At 39.6% G+C, this 20,517-nt stretch overlaps 3 protein-coding genes across 3 annotated transcripts in view; 2 read left to right on the forward strand and 1 right to left on the reverse strand.

The window, feature by feature from the left end:
- Window positions 1–2: 2 nt before the first annotated feature.
- klhdc10 (kelch domain containing 10) lies at window positions 3–3,725 on the reverse strand. The gene is made up of 9 exons (XM_088347817.1): window positions 3,515–3,725; window positions 2,482–2,703; window positions 2,140–2,294; window positions 1,912–2,060; window positions 1,749–1,833; window positions 1,621–1,687; window positions 1,510–1,557; window positions 932–1,071; window positions 3–750 (listed from the first exon to the last, which is right to left on the reverse strand). Exons 1-9 carry the CDS (start codon window positions 3,588–3,590, stop codon window positions 541–543), a joined length of 1,152 nt encoding a protein of 383 aa, XP_088203943.1. The 5' UTR covers window positions 3,591–3,725; the 3' UTR covers window positions 3–540.
- Window positions 3,726–6,900: 3,175 nt separating this feature from the next.
- Window positions 6,901–12,387, forward strand: zc3hc1 (zinc finger, C3HC-type containing 1). Its single transcript, XM_088347309.1, has 10 exons — window positions 6,901–7,066; window positions 7,407–7,509; window positions 7,584–7,734; window positions 7,807–7,890; window positions 7,972–8,099; window positions 8,173–8,309; window positions 10,297–10,552; window positions 10,624–10,788; window positions 11,583–11,792; window positions 11,894–12,387. Exons 1-10 carry the CDS (start codon window positions 6,933–6,935, stop codon window positions 11,963–11,965), a joined length of 1,440 nt encoding a protein of 479 aa, XP_088203435.1. The 5' UTR covers window positions 6,901–6,932; the 3' UTR covers window positions 11,966–12,387.
- A 2,445-nt stretch (window positions 12,388–14,832) lies between these two features.
- ube2h (ubiquitin-conjugating enzyme E2H (UBC8 homolog, yeast)) overlaps window positions 14,833–20,517 on the forward strand; it is a 28,806-nt gene continuing 23,121 nt past the window's right edge. Inside the window, exon 1 of the mRNA XM_088346724.1 lies at window positions 14,833–15,129. Within this exon, the coding sequence (XP_088202850.1) occupies window positions 15,077–15,129 (53 nt within the window). The 5' untranslated portion in view covers window positions 14,833–15,076. The remainder of the gene's footprint in view (window positions 15,130–20,517) is intronic.

Below are 20,517 nucleotides of genomic sequence, written 5' to 3' on the forward strand. Positions count from 1 at the left end.
CATTCATTTATCCAAGCCAACTTTATTGACAACTCCACACAATTAGGCATTTTGTGTGAATAATTACAAGGTTTGTTGTTAAGTCAATAATTCCTAGTGTATATACATCTTATTTCAGAACAAAACTAAAAGCAAAGCGACGCCGAGGACAAATTGCCATTTGTGTAGATACACAAAAGACCCCATCTATCGATTAGCAAAGGTGGGTCCGATGTAGAAAATGAATACAATTATGACACAGGACCTTTTTCGTAAAAGATTCTTGACAAATGTATGCACTGACAACAGTCCTGATGTTGTAACACCAAGGCACTGCAGTTTGTTGTTGTGCTGCAGGATCAATGACCCGAGTCAGACAACTCCAACAACAACAAAGCAATTAAAATGTATTCTGAGAGCACCAATTTCACAGTGAAGTGTCTGACAGAGAAACAAATGCAAATGTTGCAAGTATGCAGCAGACTCTTCAGAGTAATCCTCCGCCAAAGTATTTTAGTCTCCCGGACAAAGTTTTTTTTCACCTGTCGATGCCAGCTCTTGTTATTTCAAGCGCTCAATGAGTTCCTGTGTGAGACCCAGGTTGAGCAGCTGCTTGGAAGGCAGGCATGCAAGGTGGGGGAAGGCTATGAGGAGTACATCCCAGCAGCGCTCCAGCAGGCTGGGCACGACCAGCCAGATCTTGAAGAGGGACCCGGTCCTCCTATTTTCGGGGATATTCACCACGCCGCCATGGATGTACATGCAGCCCGTCTACCCAGAACAACATTTGATCAAATAGAGGTAAATATGATTCATGTGCACATTGATGACTGTATTCAAGTGTGACCTAGAAATCCTTTTGAGTAACTAATGCAGTGTGATTCTGTATTTTACTGTACAGTAGCCAGCTAATATTCTGGGTTGCAACAGAAAATGCTTGCATTCTACCTACCGGAGTTACTGCAGCACCGTGAAAGTAGGCAGGCTCAGGCATCACGGCGGGCAGCCTGCTCCATTGGAACGTGTGCAAGTTGATCTTCCACAAATCAGCCAAAATGCACTCGCCGTTGTAGCCACCACAAATGAATACATCTATATTGGATTGAAAAAAGTCACAAAATATGGTCTCTTTGTGCAAATTCATAGTAACTTGTAACTGGGGCTGAGCAATAAATAGAATTGGATTAATTAATTTAGAGAACAAAAATACTGGTAGATTGTGAAATCGATGGAAGGAATTTACGAGTTGAATTTTAATCACCCGAATGGTGGTGGTCATTGTATGATGAACCATTTATTCTTGGCATCAAAATATGTCAGTCACAAGCTTTGTGTAACAACATTTTGCCGCGAGCCATGAGTAATCCATTTTCCATTAAAACTGATCTCAAATCAGTTATTCTTATCTAAATATTTTTCAAGCAATAAAACTCGTGCAATAAATAAAGCAGAATAGTAATCATTCAGACCAATGCATATTTCAACTTTATTTTTGGACCATATGATCAAGCTGTATTTGTTATTACCTACCATTTCTTATTTGGACACAACTGTGACATCGTCGAGGAGCGGGAAACCCTACCAGAAGCAAATGCTATTAAATAGAAAACATTTGAATTGAAATAAAGTTAGAAGGCTAACCTATTTTATCATGGGGTTTAGTTGCAATTTCCTCCCATGAATTGGTCTCCAAATTGTAAGCATGAATCTGTCAGACAAAATATGAAAATTAACTACATCAATGGCTAAAATTAAAGTTTTCCAGGTACCTTGTCCAGAGGGTAAGATGTCCAGGTGGTCCCTCCTCCCAAGATGTAGATTCTCTTTCCATCCTGTGCCATTTCATGCCTGTACCTGTATTAGTATGCATATCTAAAAATGTTGGAAAGACTTGGAGCTTTGCTGGTAGGTGTGCGAAATTTACAATCATACCGTTCTTTAGGGAGATTTTTTGGCGAGTCTTTGGGCTTGAGGTGGATCCACTCCCTGGTTGTCAGGTCCAACCTGTGCAGGTCCGTGCTGTATATGTACCCCGTTGTCCCGCCAAACACATAGAGAAAGCCATTTATGATAACCATCGCCTGTACAGTATAAGAGAGGACATACTGTTAAATTCTGATCGAAGGGCCTTGCATGTAGATTTGTATTGGTCAAATGTACCTGTCCATAGATTCTATTGGGCTTCCTTCCACGACACTTGAGCAATGACCACCGATTGTACTTGATGTTGCAGACGTGGACGTCATTGCCGTTGTTCTCACCGAAGGGGATACCAGTCCCACCAAACACAAGCAGATTGTTACCGTGCAACACGGCTGCAGTGGGGAAACAGTATTACATGATAAAATTTACATTAAGGCTACTTTTTAGCTACTAAGTACAAGCTTCCATTGGACTTCTCACTTTTCAACACTTGCCAATAATACATCTCGCAATTGCAACATCAGAGCTTTTTTTTTTTGCCAACGATACATACAGCCAGGATCAGCACTCCATGTTCACCTGACATAGAGGCCAGCTCTGAAGGCACAAAACCCTGCGTTTGAATCTGATTCCACCGGCCTGTGGCGAAATGATATCTCCACAATTCCCGGAACAGCGGATAGTCCTCGTTCTCTGAGCCCCCCGACTCATCATAGTCCGGGTTATAGCCTCCGAAAACGTAGAGGTTGTTGTTGTCAGCCACGCAGCGGTGTCCACTGCGAGCAGAGGGAGTGTGATGACCTTTAGGGGGGAACACATACAAAGAAATTGATTTAGGTCTATGAAACACTGTTACGAATTCCAAGGGTGCATTCTTTGTATTAACTCTGGCATTCGATAAATATTAAATGTGACCTAAACTACCAAAATGAGTTAGGCAAATATCAAAAATTTGGGTTTTGGGCATCAATGGAAAGTATAAGAAATTAACCTTAAAATGATACCATTGTTAAATCTTTATGGTCCACCTTTATCTAATCAAAATCCTGTGAGATTATTATTATGGTGTGATGACATTCAAATATTTTTTAGTTATAGGGATAGTCCAATTTGAAAGTTGAATATTAACAATGACATTTGAACAATGAATATAAAAAAAGAATTAGACCAGATTGAAAGACATTTTAGCCCATAAGTATTTAAAGACACATTAAAAGAACTTTAATATTGTTTTCTAAAATCAAAAATATTGAACTTTAATCGCTGTTGTTGTTCATTTCCCTATTCGTATGGACTCTGAAATTCGGGGAGAGTGTTTACGGATGTCAAATATCTGACATTACCAAAAATGTAAAAAAAATAGAAAAAGATTTATTTTTTTTAAAAACAATTTTTATGTTTTTTGTCCTCGATTATTGGCATGTAGCTAAAAAATAAAACGTTGCTAATTGCGACTATTTCGAAAAAGCGGGTCACCAAATAGCGTAAGAGGTCGCTCAAATCAGACTAGTAATCAACAGCGAGCATTATGGCGAATGTGTCCATGTTGGCCGAGCTAACAGGTGTTAGCATGCATGCTGATGTTTTGATCGATGTGCTTGCTTCAGCTAACCGTGCAGCGGCCTGTCAGTCAGCTTCTTAAACGTATTCAACTGGTCCTGAAATCGGTCGTCGTGGCAGTACGTCATCCTGGCCCAGTTTTAGCGCAGTCAAAAAATCACACCGAGAAAAAAAACAGCTCATAGAGATGGACCCATGCGTTTATAAGACATTGGCGTAACATCGAGAGAATTCAAGCAAGACACTCCTCTTGCCTGAGGGCCTTAACCAATCAGGGGGCGCGTTCTTGGATAGCTGTGTCATCAGAAGTAGGCGGGGTCAATTGAAACAAGTTTTTCTTGCCTTCGACTTTATGAAATACAGTGAAAGTTAATTTGCAAAACAACGGGTAATTTTGTAATGGGCAATGCGTTTTTTTTAAATAGGGTGTCAGTGTGATGACTATGTACTTACAATTCTAACGGACATCGTATTTAAAATTGTTAGTACGATTAACTATTTTATATTTTTGACATTTGAGTCAAGTCCAGTCATGTTTATTTATATAGATCTTTATCAAAAGAAGTCTCAAAGGGCTGCACAGACCACAAATTATTGCAAACTACAGACTATTATCCCCTGAACTAAAACCTACATGAGGGCAAGGAAAAACTCAAAAACGTCAACATAAGGAAAATGAAGAAACCTTGAGAAGGAGAAAGGAGCCTTAAAGGGTTGCACAGACCACAGGTTATGGCAAACTACAGACTGTTATCACACCATCCCCGGATAAAAAACCTACACGAGTGCAAGGAAAAACTCAACATGAGGTAAATGAAGAAAGCTTGAGAAGGAATCGTACCCGAGGTAATCCCCCTTAACAAACAACCAAATTAAAAATAAGACCAAAAATAATTGAAGTATAATATAATTTTTTTTTAAATGATGTAAAGGTTGCAATGGATGTAGCATTAACAAATAATACACAGATATTGTCAACATGAAATATAGGTCATTCATAAAATATAGTATAAAAGGGTGTTTTACGCCTAGATTTAAACATATACACTGAGGTTGCAGATCGAATTTCAGAGGTAAGAGCATTCCACAGCACCGGGGCCCAAATGGAGAACGCTCTCGAACCTGCGGATTTCTTCTTGGGTCTTGGGGTCAAGAGTAGACCAGCATTTTCCGGACAGGAACATAGTGGCAAATTAAATCTTAAAAGATATGAGGGAGCAAGTCCATGCATGATTTAATAACATCAAAATTTTCATAATAATGCTATTCAATTTAATTTTCATGGTTTTATTTACAAACTCCTGTTCAATTCTTTTAACAATTTTGTTTCAGAATTCCGTTTGCCGAATGACTTGATCATTCGTTTGTGCAACAAACCTTTACATACCTGTCATCCTTAGCCATTTGCACCCTTTATTAATGATTGCCATTCCCCTCATTAAGCGATAATAAACCTTACCAACCAGTGGCGTCACCAGACATCAGTCTCAGGAGGGGCATATTAAATGCATTTGGGGGATTTAACATAACTAACAGCACATCCAGCAACAACCTACAACACGTTTCATTATTTAAAACAATCGACAGCCAGCTCCATTCCAGACACTTCTTTTCTTCTTGTGACTGGTCAATAAGCATTCTTTCAAGGGATTCTGTGTTGTTGACTTTAAATATGGTGAGTATGTCAATAATTACATTTGTTTTTATTTATCTTTTTCTTTTAAGAGATTTTAAATATTTATTTTTTTGTTTACAGTGTTTTTTCAGGGATTTGTTTCAGGTTTAACTTTTAAAAAGTAACTTTTTGTAGTTTATTACTGTAGTTGTTGCACTGATAAGTCAATATTTTTAATTTTACATTTTGTTTTGTCACGCAGGGATTCCAGTTGCTTGACTTTAAAGTTGCTTTGTACAAAAAGGTTCAACGTTTAAATAGGTTAAGAGTTCACTGGGGTGTGAAAAAATAAATAAATGCTCATAATTTAGTAGAATAATAGATTTAAAAAATACGTTAATGCATAATATAACAATATTATTGGTAGTATATTGATAGAAGCACGGCGGCACAGTGGTTTGCGTGTGTGTGGCACAGTTCTGAGGTCATGAGATCACACGTTCCTGTGTGGAGTTTGCATGTTCTCCCCGTGCTTGCGTAGGTTTTCTCCAGCCACTCTGGTTTCCTCCCACATTCCAAAAACATGCAGTTCATGTTAATCAGACTTCTCAAATTGTCCCCTAGGTGTGAATGAGCGAGGGAGTTGTCTGTCTCTGTGTGCCCCGCGACTGGCTGGCAACCGGTTCAGGATGTCCCCTGCCCACTGCCTGAAGATAGCTGGGATGGGCTCCAGCACCCCCGCAACCCTACTGGGAATAAGCGGCGCAGAGAATGGATGGATATTGATAGAAGGGACCTCCCAAAACAGGTATTTTTTCTTTGCTTCTTTCTCCCTTTTCCCGATCTTTAGTTATTTTTATTTCCGTTTTCTTTTTCTTAGCTTTTTATGTCATTTTTCTTGCTTCTTTTTATTTTTAACTCTATTTTCTAATATACTTATCGCTTTTATTTTTTGTCTACTTTTTTTAGCTCTCGACTTAGTTTTGCATACCTTTTCCTTTTTCTTATTTATTTCCTGCTTTCCTTCTTCCCCCAAGCTTTTTACTCATTTTTCTTGATTTATTATGATTTTCTTTTTTTTCCTCCTCTCTTTTTTCCTTTTTTTCTTCTATTGTTTCTTTCTTTGTTGTTATCTTTTTTCTTGTTTTGCTGTATTTACCCAATTTTAAGTCATTTTGTGCACTATGTTACATAATATTTGGTAATAAATGGAATAAACTGCGACCAAAACAATCTGAATAGCTGCTTTGGAGCCGAAGGAGTCTGCTTTTTTTAGTCACCCAAGACGAAGGAGCCGCTTCTCGAAAAAGAGACATAATTCACATCACTACGACGAATGGGTATGCTGAGGAGCTGCTCTCTCCGTGGGGACTGATACACACACTGTGTGCTGTAGGAGGCAGGAGAAACCACGCTCGTGTCCGCTGACATACACGATAAGAATGAGATAGCATATGTGCTGCCCAGAGTGACGTCAGAACTGCATCCATTGATAAACAACACAAAGATTTACTCACAGAAAGACAGACTATGCAGGATTTAAAAAATAATGTGTGAAACAAGTGTATTTTTTTTACCTCAAAAAGTTACTAAAGCATCTTTTTAGGTTGCCTCCCCCTTTTGCAGTATTTTTTGTCATGCTTATTATACGTAGTAGTATATTACAAAAAGTTTCCGTACAAAAATTTTGATACGGCGTACACAATTTGAAATGATCCGAAAAAAACGAAAGAATTTGGAGAAAACGTACAAATTGAAATATGTGTCGGTTCCTCGGTCCTACATTGGTACGGGGTGGCGTTAATGAAGCTAAAAGCTTTTTTCTAAACGTTAACCACCGAAGAAGAAAGCTAACATGGCGGCTGTCGGCAATAGTTGTGGGGAGCTCCTCAGTCATTCTAATCAAAATATATCTTCATTTACGTCCCCTGAGAAAATACGCGAACTTCTCAGCGACGGTGTCTCACTAACTGTCACTGCTACCCACTGGTGGGTAATTTATTAATAAAGTTATATTTTTATTTTAGCTAACGTCTGCATGGCATCTGTCTACCATTCCAAGCATTAAGTGTCGCGTTTCTCGGCCATGGAAAATCTTAGGACATTCGCCTTCCCCGTTTTGTGCATGTCGCCTTTTTATAGTATCTGCCCTCGTCGTGCTGTAAATGAATTGAGCCTTTTAACTGACAAATGAATTTTGACACTGAATGCTCACGTTTAAATTATACCAAGTGTTTTAGACTTCGACTACTCGGCTTAAGTGCACACATAACAATAATGATTTAATATAAACATGTCTATTAATTACGTTGTGTTTGTGTAATTGCAGTGGTCAAGGCGATTTGAATAACCCTGAGGTCAAAAGTAACATTCAATCACCATGTGAGGCAACCAATAAAGAAGCGTTTTTCAGTAGAGTTCAGTCGTACACTATATCCTTTGTGATGTTTTGAATATTTTTTGAACGTGATGTCAATGAAACTAACTAAATTCCTGAACATAGTACTGTTTGAAATGGGCCGGAAAGACCCTTGTTCTCTCCCCTCTTGCGTGTGCCCGCTATGGCTGGATCAACATCGCCCATGACATGCTAAAGTGCTCTAGCTGCCAGGCCTTCCTCAGTGCATCACTACAACTTACGTCAGATTTCGACAAATGTAAGATGAGTCACTTTGACATCAGCCTTCTATTTGGCACTTGGTAGTAAGACACTTTTTTTTTGCAATTAGACGAGTCTCGAATCGCAGAGTTGTCTCAACAGCTTCAGACCAAGCATGAAAAGTTTTGTCCCTGGCCTGACTTTCCATGTCCAGGTTAGAACACTCTACTTATTTTTGACCTTTGAATGTGCTGTCACAAACTCTGTAGTTCTGTAAATGTTTTTTCTTCCCAAGAGCGGTTGTGGAGTGTGACCTCTGGGGAGCGCTTAGAACTTCTGACCGCTTTGATAGAGCGGTATCAGGGTGTGTGTATGCTTGGGCAGCAGCTTCCATCAATGAAACCGGAGCTATTGAAATCAATGGTGAGGAAGCATGGAATACAAATGCGCTGGAATTTTCTGATGTAACTCTTTTATGTCTCATGTTTCTTTGCAGTCTTTGACTGAGGATGTCATCAGTGTTATCTTACAGCTGATCGAGGATGAACAAAAAAGAAAAGGACTCACTTGCTCGGAACCTTTTGCAGTGCAAGTGGCAGCGTGCATCGTTTCTCTTTGTGGTTGGGCTGCAAAGTGAGTTGCTTATAATATCTTTATTAAGAGTAGGACTGCAACAATGATATGTTTTGAAAGTTGAGTAGTCCGACTAATACCCCATCCTGTAATGGGATGAAAATTTACACACAGTACGGGTATGTAATGATATTTTATGTGAAAACAAGCACCGATAGTGCTTAGAATGGTCACTGGTTTGGAGCTGTAATACCGTTTGGCCGCCAGAGGACATTAAGACCCCACGAAAGCAGACCACACGAAAACAGACCATGTGATAGCCAATATTTATTGGGCTCGCCTGTGCACGAAACCTAACTAAAGACACTCGCGGAGGCCTGAAGTACAACTGAGTAGATTTTCACAAAAATCTGTTCTGCCGTTTCGGAACCTGTAAGTCATATACAAAGACACAGTGCACACCCAAACATAAATCGGTATTAATAGAGTAGTTTATATATATTTAGAGTAGAATAGAAGTTTGTATTACATATGATTGGATTAGATTTGTTTTAGAAGTTTAAAATGTATAGATGTGGTCCCTGTGAAGGTTAGAAGCAGAAAATTTGCATCTGTTTTTTGGGCTGTAATAGGGCCCAAATATTTTCTTATTTGGTGATCTGTAGCCTCTTTTCTACAATCCCGGTTATTTCTGCTGGTGCCAATTCTACTAACCGGATGCAGGTTTTCCCATTTAATTTTTTTTTCGCACCAAAGGTGTTGAAAAGACGAGGTCCTATGACTATGACTCGTGTCAAGTGGCCCCAACTTGTGATGAGAGTTCCTGCGGATTCTTGAAAAGTTTTCAAAGAAACTGAATTCATTATTCTAAAAATAAGGCCATAATTGGCATCAAAATGTCTTGAATCCAATTTTCAAAAGTCTTAAAACTGTGAACACATAAATAAGAATGATATTTGTTTTAACTGAAAAGATTTAATAACATGTATCAATTGTCTTTTTTTTAATAATTCACCAATTTACTTTCGTGGCAACATCGCGTGAACAGAATAAATGAAATGAAATGATCTGCATTTATATAGCGCTTTTCAAGTCAAGAGTTCCCAAAGTGCTTTACAGTGTGCTTCACATTTCCCAATAGCGGCCGTGCAGCCATATAAGGCGCTAACCTGCTTATCGGGGGTATTAGGGGTTCAGTGTCTTACCCAAGGACACTTCGACATGTAACACGGAGGAGCCGGGATTCGAACTGCGATCTCTTGATCCCAAGACGAGCGCGCTATCTGCTGAGCCACTGCCGCCCCATAATATAACTGAACTGTCAAAACGGTGATGTGGTTTCAGTTTTGCGTTACAGAGCAGATGCATGTCTTGGGTCTACCCACAATACACATAGCAATTTCAAACAGACAATGATGAAGTACATTTATGGAAGTGGCTGTCCGGCGAATGTTTTTCCCTACGGATAAAAGCTGTGCCAGGTAATTTGTACATGTTAAGATTTATTGTGTTCCATAATTATTATTTTTTTTCCAATTTTTTTTTTTTTTTTTTTTTTTTTTTTTTTTGGTCAACTTGGTCTTTAATTTGATTTCAGAAGTCTTGAATTTATCTTGCATTAAGATGCAGGAACCCTGGACTATCCAAAAGTGGGTGTTTATTTTAGCTTTTCATTCTCCTGCCTTTTGATTGATTGTTTGGGTGATATACTTTTAATGCCAGCAATATGAATTTTGTAACACGCCTCTCTTTTTCTCAAATGCATTTGAAATCCACTAAATAAATTATTCCATCTGTTTTCATGTAAACAGAATGACTTAGAAATTTGCAACAAAAATGTGTTACACATGGTTCGTGTTTGAATTAATTCTATATAAGGCTTGTAAAATCCAAACTAAAGTAAAAATAGTCCCGTCCAATTCCTGTTATGTACCTTTTGTCTACTGGAAAAACAAAGCCTGCTGTTTGGGGGGTGTGGAGAGGTGCAGCGCAGAACTTTATTGTAGAAAAGAGAATTATGCTCATATTGCTTTCATTGTTTCCTTAGTCCAGGTGTGACCATAGCCTCGCTCCCCATCCTCAACTGCTCCTACTGTATGCGTAAAGTGGGCCTATGGAACTTCCATCAAATGGAAAGTGTCAGTGGCAACGGAGATTCTGGAACGGATCCTACGAGTGTTGACACAGCAACGTCTTCCACTCATGAAAGCCAGGGGGAGCAGTTGACGCTTCCTTCGACAACACCCCCCTCTACCCCGAGTCGCATGAAGCTGAGGAGCCAAGACTCCTGCCGCCCGGACCTGGCAAGTTTCCATTGAGATTTAATGACTCAAAAGCCTTGCTGGATAGAAACATTTTCTGATCCATTCTCTAGGGGGAAGGCACACACGCCACTTTGCGAGCCCGAAGCCGAGACTCTCCTTGTCTGGTTGAAGAGCCACTAAGTCCCTTGATAAGGGGCAAGAGGCCTGCAAATCGTAGCCGGGGGCAAAACGACTGTCTTTCCCTTCCTTCCAAACGCCAGTGCCTCTCATTAGCTGTGAGTCGTTCTCCTTTTGCCTCAAAGTTGGTACTTAAAATTCGGTAACGGTAAAAGGCTGTAAAAGGGTTAAAACATTTCATGGGCAAATATCATTTTTAGTACAGGCTGTAGTCTGTTAAAATGTTTTTGATAAAATAAATTTAAAATCTCAAAGTGAAGATCCACAAAGTAGTGTCGCTCCCATTTTTTTTCTGGTTTCTTTCATTATAGTCGGCCTAACAACTGAGAATGAATGCGCGTAAGTTAAATTTGTTCGTAAGTTGCTCCAGTGCTATATTTTGTATGGAATGTATGTTTAAGGTTTGTACAGTACAATAAAAACGTCAAAGTTCCTGCAGTGCTAGAGATACAGTGCAGTGTGTATACACACAAACCAGGAAGTAGAAGCCCGGTTTCTTTTTCGGGGTGCATGCTGGGTGACCTCTCACAGCGCCACGTGGCGGAAAGAAGCACTACAGCACTGTCCTCTACTCGGATAAGGGTGCACACAATACAAAATCTAATTTACAGCAATTTACGGATCTTTTTCGACATCCCATAAAAATGGTTCTAATGTACTATTGTTCATAACCCGAATGTTAGTAAGTAGGGGAGCGTCTGTAGATATGTGTATGTATGTATGTATGTATGTATGTATGTATGTATGTAGATTTATAGCTATTTTGTTACCGTTGTATACTCTTGTCGGTAAGGATGTCATCTCGAAGTAAGTTTGACCCCATTAACAGTGATTACCAATGAATTACTGTACATTATTTAACAATATTTCTAAATTACTCTCCATCTTTTAGGAAGAAATTGTACACAAGAGTGCGTTTAATCCGCTGGCTCAGCACAGAGAATGGTGTCCCTGGGTGGCTGTCACAAACGAGAATGTGGATCCACAGGCCAAGCCTGTGTCTAACGCAATGCTCGCGCCTCATCAGCAAGGCTGGAAGGCTACCCTTGACCTTCTCCTGCCTGCGAAGAAGACAAACTTAGTGGATGGCAGTCCAGCACAGGCAAGCTGAACAATAGTTTTTTCTACTTTGTCCCAAAATGATTTTGCACATTTGCTTACATTCTTATTTTTTTTTCTTCTTCTTTTTTCTCTTCCTACCAGGGCCCACCTCATACATCCAAAAGGGTGTTTGCTATATTTCGTCAGTGGCAGATTTCTGTTCCATCTCAGTAGAACAGATGAACCACAACATTGCACTACTAAGCGGAAGAGATCAGGAACAATTTTCTATCATGGTTAACTGGAGAATGGATATTGGGATACAAGTAATTTGTGATGTTACAGAAAATCTGTGGAAGACAGGAAATCCCTGATGTTAAGGAAAGACCCAGAAAGGCTCCTTATTGTATTGGAATCTTTTTTACCTAAATGTGTGATCAGTCCGTTTTAGTCTACACCCCCAAGTGCATAAATAGCTGACTGTGGGTGTGTCTTTGTGTGTGCGGAAGACTCAAAAACTGATGAATTTACACTGTATGTTTCATTAACGTCAAACATGTTCGGACTTGGCTGCCTTTACTTTTATTTATCTTCTTTAGACATACCATTACCGTCACAATACAGCATGTGGTGGTCAATAAAATGGCTTTCTAAAATGGTGTGTACTGTACAAAATTCCTCTAAACCACATGTGTCAAACTCTTGGCCCGCAGGTCAAATGTGGCTCGTAGATTACGATATCTGCGAGGTGACTGTCCAGAGCCGCGAGACGTCAGTATTTCATATCGATTCCAATTAATGGATTTTATTAGTTAATGATCCTAATACAGCAATACCTTTTCTATACTAGATCAATTTGTTTCTGATCCAGGTTATATCTAGAATTGCCCATTTCTCAAGCGAATTCTCCCAATAGGTGATAACTGAAAACCATCAAATTAGTTCCCAGCCTCCCAAACGCATCCAAGTTGAACCTAAATAGCTATGAATTACATTTTCCTGATCACTAAAAACACGTTCAAATAGCAATTACTGTAAATCAAAGACAATAATAAGACAACAAATGACTTTAAAGCCCTGGTGTCTGGAATTGTTTGTAACTTGGATTATCTCTTGTAGGTCGGGCAAAAACTGCTTGAAAGACCTAATGTATCTAGAACTTTTCGTAGGTCGAGGTATCACTGTATGAATAACATTATAAATGTGTAGTTACATTGTTTCAATACAACTAATGTTTGTGATTTAATTAACAAATTTAGAGTTACATTGCACTAATAGTTTTTTTAGATAGATAGATACTTTATTCATCCCCGAAGGGAAATTCACATTTCCAGCAGCATCCCTGAGCTGAGAACAATACAATAATAAAGCAAAAAGAATACAATATACAAATACCCAGTGTGACGTGCAAATGCCCTCTGTAGCGTGTTATATAGAATATCTAAATAGTGCTACACAGAATACATATTGCAATGAAATTCGGTAATATGCAATGTAGGTGGGGTGGTTTAATGTGGGCTTTTACTCTGCCGGGTAGAGTTAAAGAGCCTCATGGCATGAGGAAGAAAAGATCTCTTCAGTCTGTCCGTAGTACAAGACAGTGACAGCAGTCTGTTGCTGAAACTGCTCTTCTGTCTGGAGATAATGCTGTGTAGTGGATGCGATGGATTGTCCATGATTGACTGCAGCTTTTCCAGTGCCCGTCTCTCAGCTACTGTTGTTAGGTTGTCCAGCTCTTTGCCCACAACAGAGCTCGCTTTCCTAGCCAGTTTATTGAGACGAGAGGCATCCTTCTTCTTGACGCTGCCTCCCCAACACGCTGTCGCATAGAAGAGGGCACTTGCCACTGCTGGAGTGGCTGCCATTCGTGACGGCGCCGGAAGTGGCTTTTTTTACATACCAATTACATTTAGTTACATTTATATGTTACACCAGGACCTTTGAGGACCATCATTATGGAGGTCGGTGGTTCGCGCCCCGGCCGAGTCATTCCTAAGACTTAAAAAGTGGTCGGCGGCGCCCTCTGTTGGCTGCGGCTGCATCGGCTCGCTACAACGGGTCAGTGCAATCGACATTTCGTTCTGTGTACATTGTTACACAGAATGACAATACAAGGAAATTATTATAATTATTATTATTATTATTATACTAATCTGGCCATCGGTGAAAAGAAGTTTGACACCCCTGCTACAAACCCTTGATAGATTTCAGTTAATGAGGTTTCAATATTTTGTAATCTATGGTCATATATCAATTTATTACCAGGGCAATTTTTACGTTTAAAGACATTTTACTGATCAGAATGACAACAATACAGTATTTCTTCAAGCGTTCAATTTCAAATAAAATAGTATGGTTGAGTTTGAACAATTTTTATTGACACTTTTAACAGCAAATAAACAATGTGGGGTTTGAACAATTTTATTGGCACTTTTAACAGCAATTAAACATTCACAATTTCATTATATCATTTTATAACAATATCAGGTTTGAACAATTTTTCTCGACATTTTTAACAGCAATTAAACACATTCACAATTTCATTATATCATATTCTAACAATATGAGGTTTTATTGACACTTAACATCAATTAAATACATTCACAATTTTATTATATCATATTCTCACAATATGAGGTTTGAACATTTTTTATCGACACTTTTAACAGCAGTTGGGGTTTTTAAGGGTTATTGTTCTATCTTCGTTATTCATTATCTATTATCCGTTATCGGTCAGTTCATAATACGCTACAAAGCCTAGGAGCCGGGACTCTTACTCCCAGCCAAAAGGCCAAGCTAAGGTCCTAGCCTTAAAGCCTTGTGTAAAGGGCAATACTATTGTGCAGGGGGACAGCTCTGTCTTCTCAAGTGGGATTTGACGGGTTACATTAAGAAGGCCACGAGCTTTGCATGCTTTAAAGGTTTCTCTTTCCACACACACTTGCAAGCTATGCATAAACTTCACGATTAAGGGATCTGGCTCTGTCATGTGCAATAAACGACGCGTTTCGTTTTTCTATCACGTTGTCTTGTCGACTCTAACATGAAAAACTACAAATATGTCCGTCGACAATGACGTTGAGTCGCGCATATTCCACGTAGGCGCGGAGGGATCCCAGTTTGTCAGAACCATGGCCAGAGAGCTGCGAGGTTGTGAATGCCAGTTGACTCTCGTCAGTTCGGCCCCAGAGTAGGGCGGAAACGCTCCAGCGGAAAAAGTGTTTTCGACCGACATTTCCCCACGCCGATGTTAACTTTCGGATAACGCCGTGTGCTAGACTCTCTAGCGTGTCGAGGGCTAGCTTTCCGTTGACCTGCCTGTGTTCAGCGGTGGAAATTGCAAACATGTCGTCTCCAAGTCCTGGCAAAAGGCGAATGGACACGGACGTGGTGAAACTGTATCCTTTTTAAAATCAACATTATCAACCATAATTTCTCTCTCGGGCCACTTGCGTCCATTGGTGTTCGAGTTATTATCTGAGGTAACGTTCTGTTGACGTTTGTCCTTATGTCTTGACAGACATAGGTAACCCTAAACCCCCCTCTCCCCCCCCCGTCACTGGCTGTTGTTTGTGTAAACATTTTGTTGTCATCGCCTGGGGTTTTCGCAATCTGTGTACATTTCAGTTGACGATTCAAACAACGTTCGCTTCTTTTCCCAACACTAAGCCATCTCAACGTTGGGGCTTATTGTTTAGCTCGCTCTTGTGTTCAAAAATAACTGCAGCAGCTCGAGCAGATGATAACGCTGCTCAGTCTTTTACAACCGTGCCTTGTCGTTTTGCGGGAGGGCACTCAAGGCAACACAATACATGAATAAAACAGTCCAACTGTTAACGCTTGGTCATACCTTGCTGTCAAGAGGATTTGTGTCAAATTTCGACTCCCTTTACACGCTGGCACACCAGCTTGTTTACATAATGCATAGATGACGTCCTATGTTGCCCGTTTCGTCTTTTGTTCCCGTATTTCTTCGCTAACGTATTGCCTGACGTCGTGCAAGGAGAGCAGATGTTTATATATATAAAAACGTGTTGGAAAATATGTCGTTTTGGACGAGCCCTACCGCAGACACCACTTTAAACGCTAGCTTGTGCGTTAGCTTAGCGAGCTAGCGACAAGTCTTGTTGGTTTGGCTTTTCGACACCAAAATGGCCACCTGATCTCACGAGTCTCGGCGTTACTGTATTGTGGGGCAACACAGTCCAACGCGTGCCCTTTTTGGTGTGGCTATTTCATGATATTTTCGTTGAAAATAAGGGTTGACCCGTGGCAGGCAGGTGAAGGTGCAGTGCAGGTGTCGCGAGGCCAACTTTTCACATGTCTTGCTCGTTTTCAAGTTGTTGTGTTACTGTTTGTTCGCGATGTTTTTGGTCAATATAGTGTAGTCGGATTGCCGTTCAGAAAACACATTTGTTTTTTTGTCGGTCCCATCTCAGTGGAGCCTAATCATTGGGTGGGCTGTTACTAGACAGAGAGCACACGGAGGAGGTGCTTAAGACAGTGGGTTGATAGCATTATAGCTGAGATGTGTCCCTTCCCACTAGGGGTGGATGGTAATGGAAATTGTGGTATCGATCCGATCCAAGTACACATATGATGGTATCGATCAATATTGAGACTCTTCTTGAAAATTGAATTTTTCAATATTTTTTACTCCTCCCCCTTGAATTAGTTTATAATTATGATAAACAAAGCAAAAATATTATAGGCATTCCATTGTTTATTAATTACCTACATTATCAACTTTAACAGTATCAATGATAACTAGAAATATATCTATTACAACTGCTTAAGACCAAAAGGCAAGAAAGTCAAACCGAAAAGCAGCAATGTAAAAAGAAAATGAAAATACTGTATAACAATGTCATCTATACAACTGAAACACCTTCTACTCCACAACATTTTGAAAATAAACTATAGTGGTAGCGGCTAATTGGTCTCTACAGAGAAAGTTTTTATCATGTGTTAAGGAAAATTGGTGGTGTTGCCACTGTTGCAGACCACTTCACCATACAAATTACACCTAGTATTTTGTTTCTGTTGTTGACAAAAGGTCCACATTGCACTGTGCATGCTGTTTTTCCTTTGTCATTTGTAACTTCTCGTAGGGGATGGGCCCTCTCTTCTCCCTGGCAGGATGCAGCAGCAGGCTTGGTAGGGAAATGTGCTAAAAGTCTGCCTCTCAATCACACACTAGTAAAAACTTAGATGGACGTAGGCTGATGGATTTCACAGCTCCGGGAAAAAAGCTGTCTTTTTGTGGTCCGTTTGTGGCAGTGGGGATATTCCTGTACCACTTTCCTAATGCAAGCTCTTCAGTCTATGGCCTGGGACCATTTTGTTTGCTGAGAACCACCACGAGAGCTGGAGTATCTTCTCTCTCTATTGGTTCTCATGGCTGCATGAGATGAGATCCACCACTGCAGTGTCGTGCACAAATTTTACGACTGTATTGTTTGGATTGATGGCAACAGAGTTGTGAATAAACAGGGTGAAAAAAGCTGGGCTGAGCACACGCACCTTTGTGGTGTGCCCGTGCTTAGGACCAGAGGGGATGACGTTGTCTTCTTTATTCTTACTACTTGAGGCCTGTTAATGAGAAAGTCTCTGATCTAGTGGCACTGTGAAGCAGGCAGACCCACGGCGTGCAGCTTCAGCGCCAGCTTGTCTGGAATGAAAACTGAGCTAAAGGCTTCAAACAGCAGCTTGGTATATGTGTTTGGCCACTACCCCAGAGTCCTATAGCAATTATAAAGATTAATATTTACTACTGCGCATAAGAGAAATATGGATAAGGGCTGCGTCCTGTAAAATGTCATGTGAGCTCAATATTTCTAGACATGAAGTGGGCAAACCACATGCGGCCTGTTTGGGCGCGTAATCCGGCTTGGCGAACGAAAATGGGAAGAATATAATGAAAACCAGAAATACATACACAGTATATAAATACTAGATAAAGTAATACTAATAAAAACAGTTTTGATTTTTCTTTTTTTGCCAGCTTTGTCCCCATTATCCACAACAAAAATTACGCTACAGAAATGTTACAAAATTACTACAAAACATATCAAGTATAAAATGCTGCGCTTAAACCGCAGACCCAATATATTATCCATCTATCCATTATCTACACCGCTTAACCTCAGTAGGGTGTGCTGGAGTCTCTCCCAGCCAACCTCGGGCAGTGGGCAGGGGACACCCTGAACTGGTTGCCAGCCAGTCGCAGGGCACACAGAGACAGACAATTCGCCCGCACATTCAAACCTAGGGACCAATTAACCTGACATGCATGTTTTTGGAATATGGGAGGGAACCCACACAAGCACGGGGAGAACATGCAAACTCTACACCGGAGGTTCGATCTCATGACCTCAGAACTGTGCCACATACACGCTAACCACTGCGCCGCTGTGCTGCCACTAATATATTATCTTTTAATTTTGAAAAGAAAAAAAAATACTACAGAAATAGGACAAAAATAGCACTACGGAAATACTATTAAATTACTACTACATAATTACTAAACAAATACTACTATTGAAATACTAAAAATACTACTGCAGTAACGATGCTGAAATGCTACTAAAGCAATACTACAAAAATACAACAAATAACTACTATAGAAATAAAATAAAAATACCACTATAGACGTTTGTTTGTTACCCCCCGTCTTGATTACTGTAATGCACTACTCTCCGGTCTCCCGAAGTCCAAAATCAAAAGCCTTCAGCTGGTACAAAATGCACAGCGAGGCTTTTAACTAAGACAAGAAAGTTTGATCACATTACCCCAATTTCAGCTAACCTGCATTGGCTGATTTTAAGGTTCTGTTGGTAGTATACAAAATCATGCATGGACTTGCTCCCGCATATCTTTCAGATTTAATTTCCCGCTATGTTCCGGTCTGGAGTCTTCACTCTGAAAATGCTGGTCTACTAGTGATCCCAAGAGCTAAGAAGAGATCCGCAGGTTCGAGAACGTTCTCCATTCGGGCTCCGGTGCTGTGGAATGCTCTGCCCACTGAGATTCGATCTGCAACCTTAGTGGAACTGTTTAAATCTCGGCTTAAAACACACTTCTATTCTGTAGCATATGAATAACCTATATTTTATGTTGACAATATCTGTTAATTGTTTGCCCTCATGTAGGTTTTAGATCAAGCGATAGTGTCATAATAGTCTGTGGTTTGCAATGATTTGTGGTCTGTGCAGCCCTTTGAGACTCTTTGTGATTAAGGGCTATAAAAATAAACATAACTTCACTATAAAAATGCTACAATAGAGACAGGATACATTATTTTGTTTGGTTGTAATCTATTTGAAGGCGAATTTAAAAATAAATAACCTGAAGCTATCTGCATGCATGATTATTTATAAATGCAAATTTGATCTCCAGGCGTGCGCCTCTGGCCAACTTTTTTTACCCAAGGCCTCCCGCAACATGAAATGTTTTGCCCACCCATGTTTTAGACCAGTGGTTCTCAACTGGTTTGACTTTCGAACCCACGATCCCATCCTAATCATTAAAAACTCCACTTTTCCAATATATTGAATAAAAAAATGAGAATTTAAACCCAGATATTACATTATATTCACGCTTTATAAAAAAAAATGACCAGCAAATCATCTTCAAGTAATATTCCTAATGATCAATTACCTGCATTTTAAGTAAAACCCAAAACACTTCACCTCAATGTCTTCAGTCATTCATTACAGATTTATCATGCAAAAACATGAAATGAAAAAGTTTAACTACGTAGTTATATACAGGTCAAAAAACTTTTAAAAACCCCACTCATTGAACCTATAAACAATCAACACTGCACTGATTTTCTCAGTACCCGTGTTTATCCACACACTCAAAATAAATTCAAAAGTTCGATTAGAAATTATTCCAGAACACTAATGTAACTTTTTCTGATTTACCTGAATGACAAAAAACCCAGAAGAAAATTAGGTTAATCCAGAGTTTTTTCCCTATTTTGAAAGCAACACTTTCAATTGTGATGACAACGCACATGTCCCAGGTCAAGCCGACTGAACTCAAATGTAAATCCACATTGGTAGAACATATTCTGCAGTCATTGTATTAAGGAGCTCTCTTGTACAGGAAGTAAAACGGCTTTGTTTGTTATGTCAGTAAATTTACCCATTTGTAAAGCAAAATTACCAACCACTTTAATGCGAGCTGACATGTCGGTGACTTTTTATTTTGTCATTTGACAAAGAAATATTTTTAGTTTTTCAGCTGCTGATTGATCCAAAACCTCTCCAACCATGTTTAAAGTTACAAGTTCGATGAAGTCCTCAGCAATGGCTTGGGGCTTTTTAAACTTTCCAATACGATGTGCGTTTCTTGCTTGGAGCACGAACTAAGACACTTTTTGATGTACTCAGGTCTTAACGCTGTCTTCTGACGTACTCTACAGTGGAGTTGTTTTCAAATGGCGCTTCGATTTTGACGTTTTCATGCATTCTCTATTGTAGTTTGTGGTTGCCACGGCATCTGACCAAATTGTATACGCTTGTCACGTTCCTCGGTGAGTCAAGAACTTGACTGACTGGAACATGACTCAAACGATAACGAACAGGAACTGTATTGTGTTCCATAGATAACTTCCCTGCTGTTCAATTGGGATGTATAAATTGAGGACTGTGTTTGATTAGGGAAAAAGTTTAAATTTAGTGATAACTTAATAATTATTAAATAAAGTACCATCAAACCCAGTTTTACTTGGATTTTAAATTCATGAATGATGCAATACATCAATCAATTTATCCACA

The sequence above is a fragment of the Urocampus carinirostris genome, chromosome 11 (assembly GCF_059441175.1).
Source record: "Urocampus carinirostris isolate Australia breed hairy pipefish chromosome 11, RoL_Ucar_1.0, whole genome shotgun sequence".
In the NCBI taxonomy this organism is placed as follows: Eukaryota; Metazoa; Chordata; class Actinopteri; order Syngnathiformes; family Syngnathidae; genus Urocampus; species Urocampus carinirostris.

Coding starts and splice junctions, on each gene's coding strand:
- klhdc10 (XM_088347817.1), bottom strand. CDS start 3,590: ATGACGTACTGCCACGACGACCGATTTCAGGACCAGTTGAATACGTTT. Junction 2,061..2,139: donor CCAATAGAATCTATGGACAG/GTACATTTGACC, acceptor TATACTGTACAG/GCGATGGTTATCATAAATGG. Junction 1,688..1,748: donor CATCTTACCCTCTGGACAAG/GTACCTGGAAAA, acceptor TTTGTCTGACAG/ATTCATGCTTACAATTTGGA.
- zc3hc1 (XM_088347309.1), top strand. CDS start 6,933: ATGGCGGCTGTCGGCAATAGTTGTGGGGAGCTCCTCAGTCATTCTAAT. Junction 7,891..7,971: donor GCCTGACTTTCCATGTCCAG/GTTAGAACACTC, acceptor TTTCTTCCCAAG/AGCGGTTGTGGAGTGTGACC. Junction 8,310..10,296: donor CTTTGTGGTTGGGCTGCAAA/GTGAGTTGCTTA, acceptor TTGTTTCCTTAG/TCCAGGTGTGACCATAGCCT.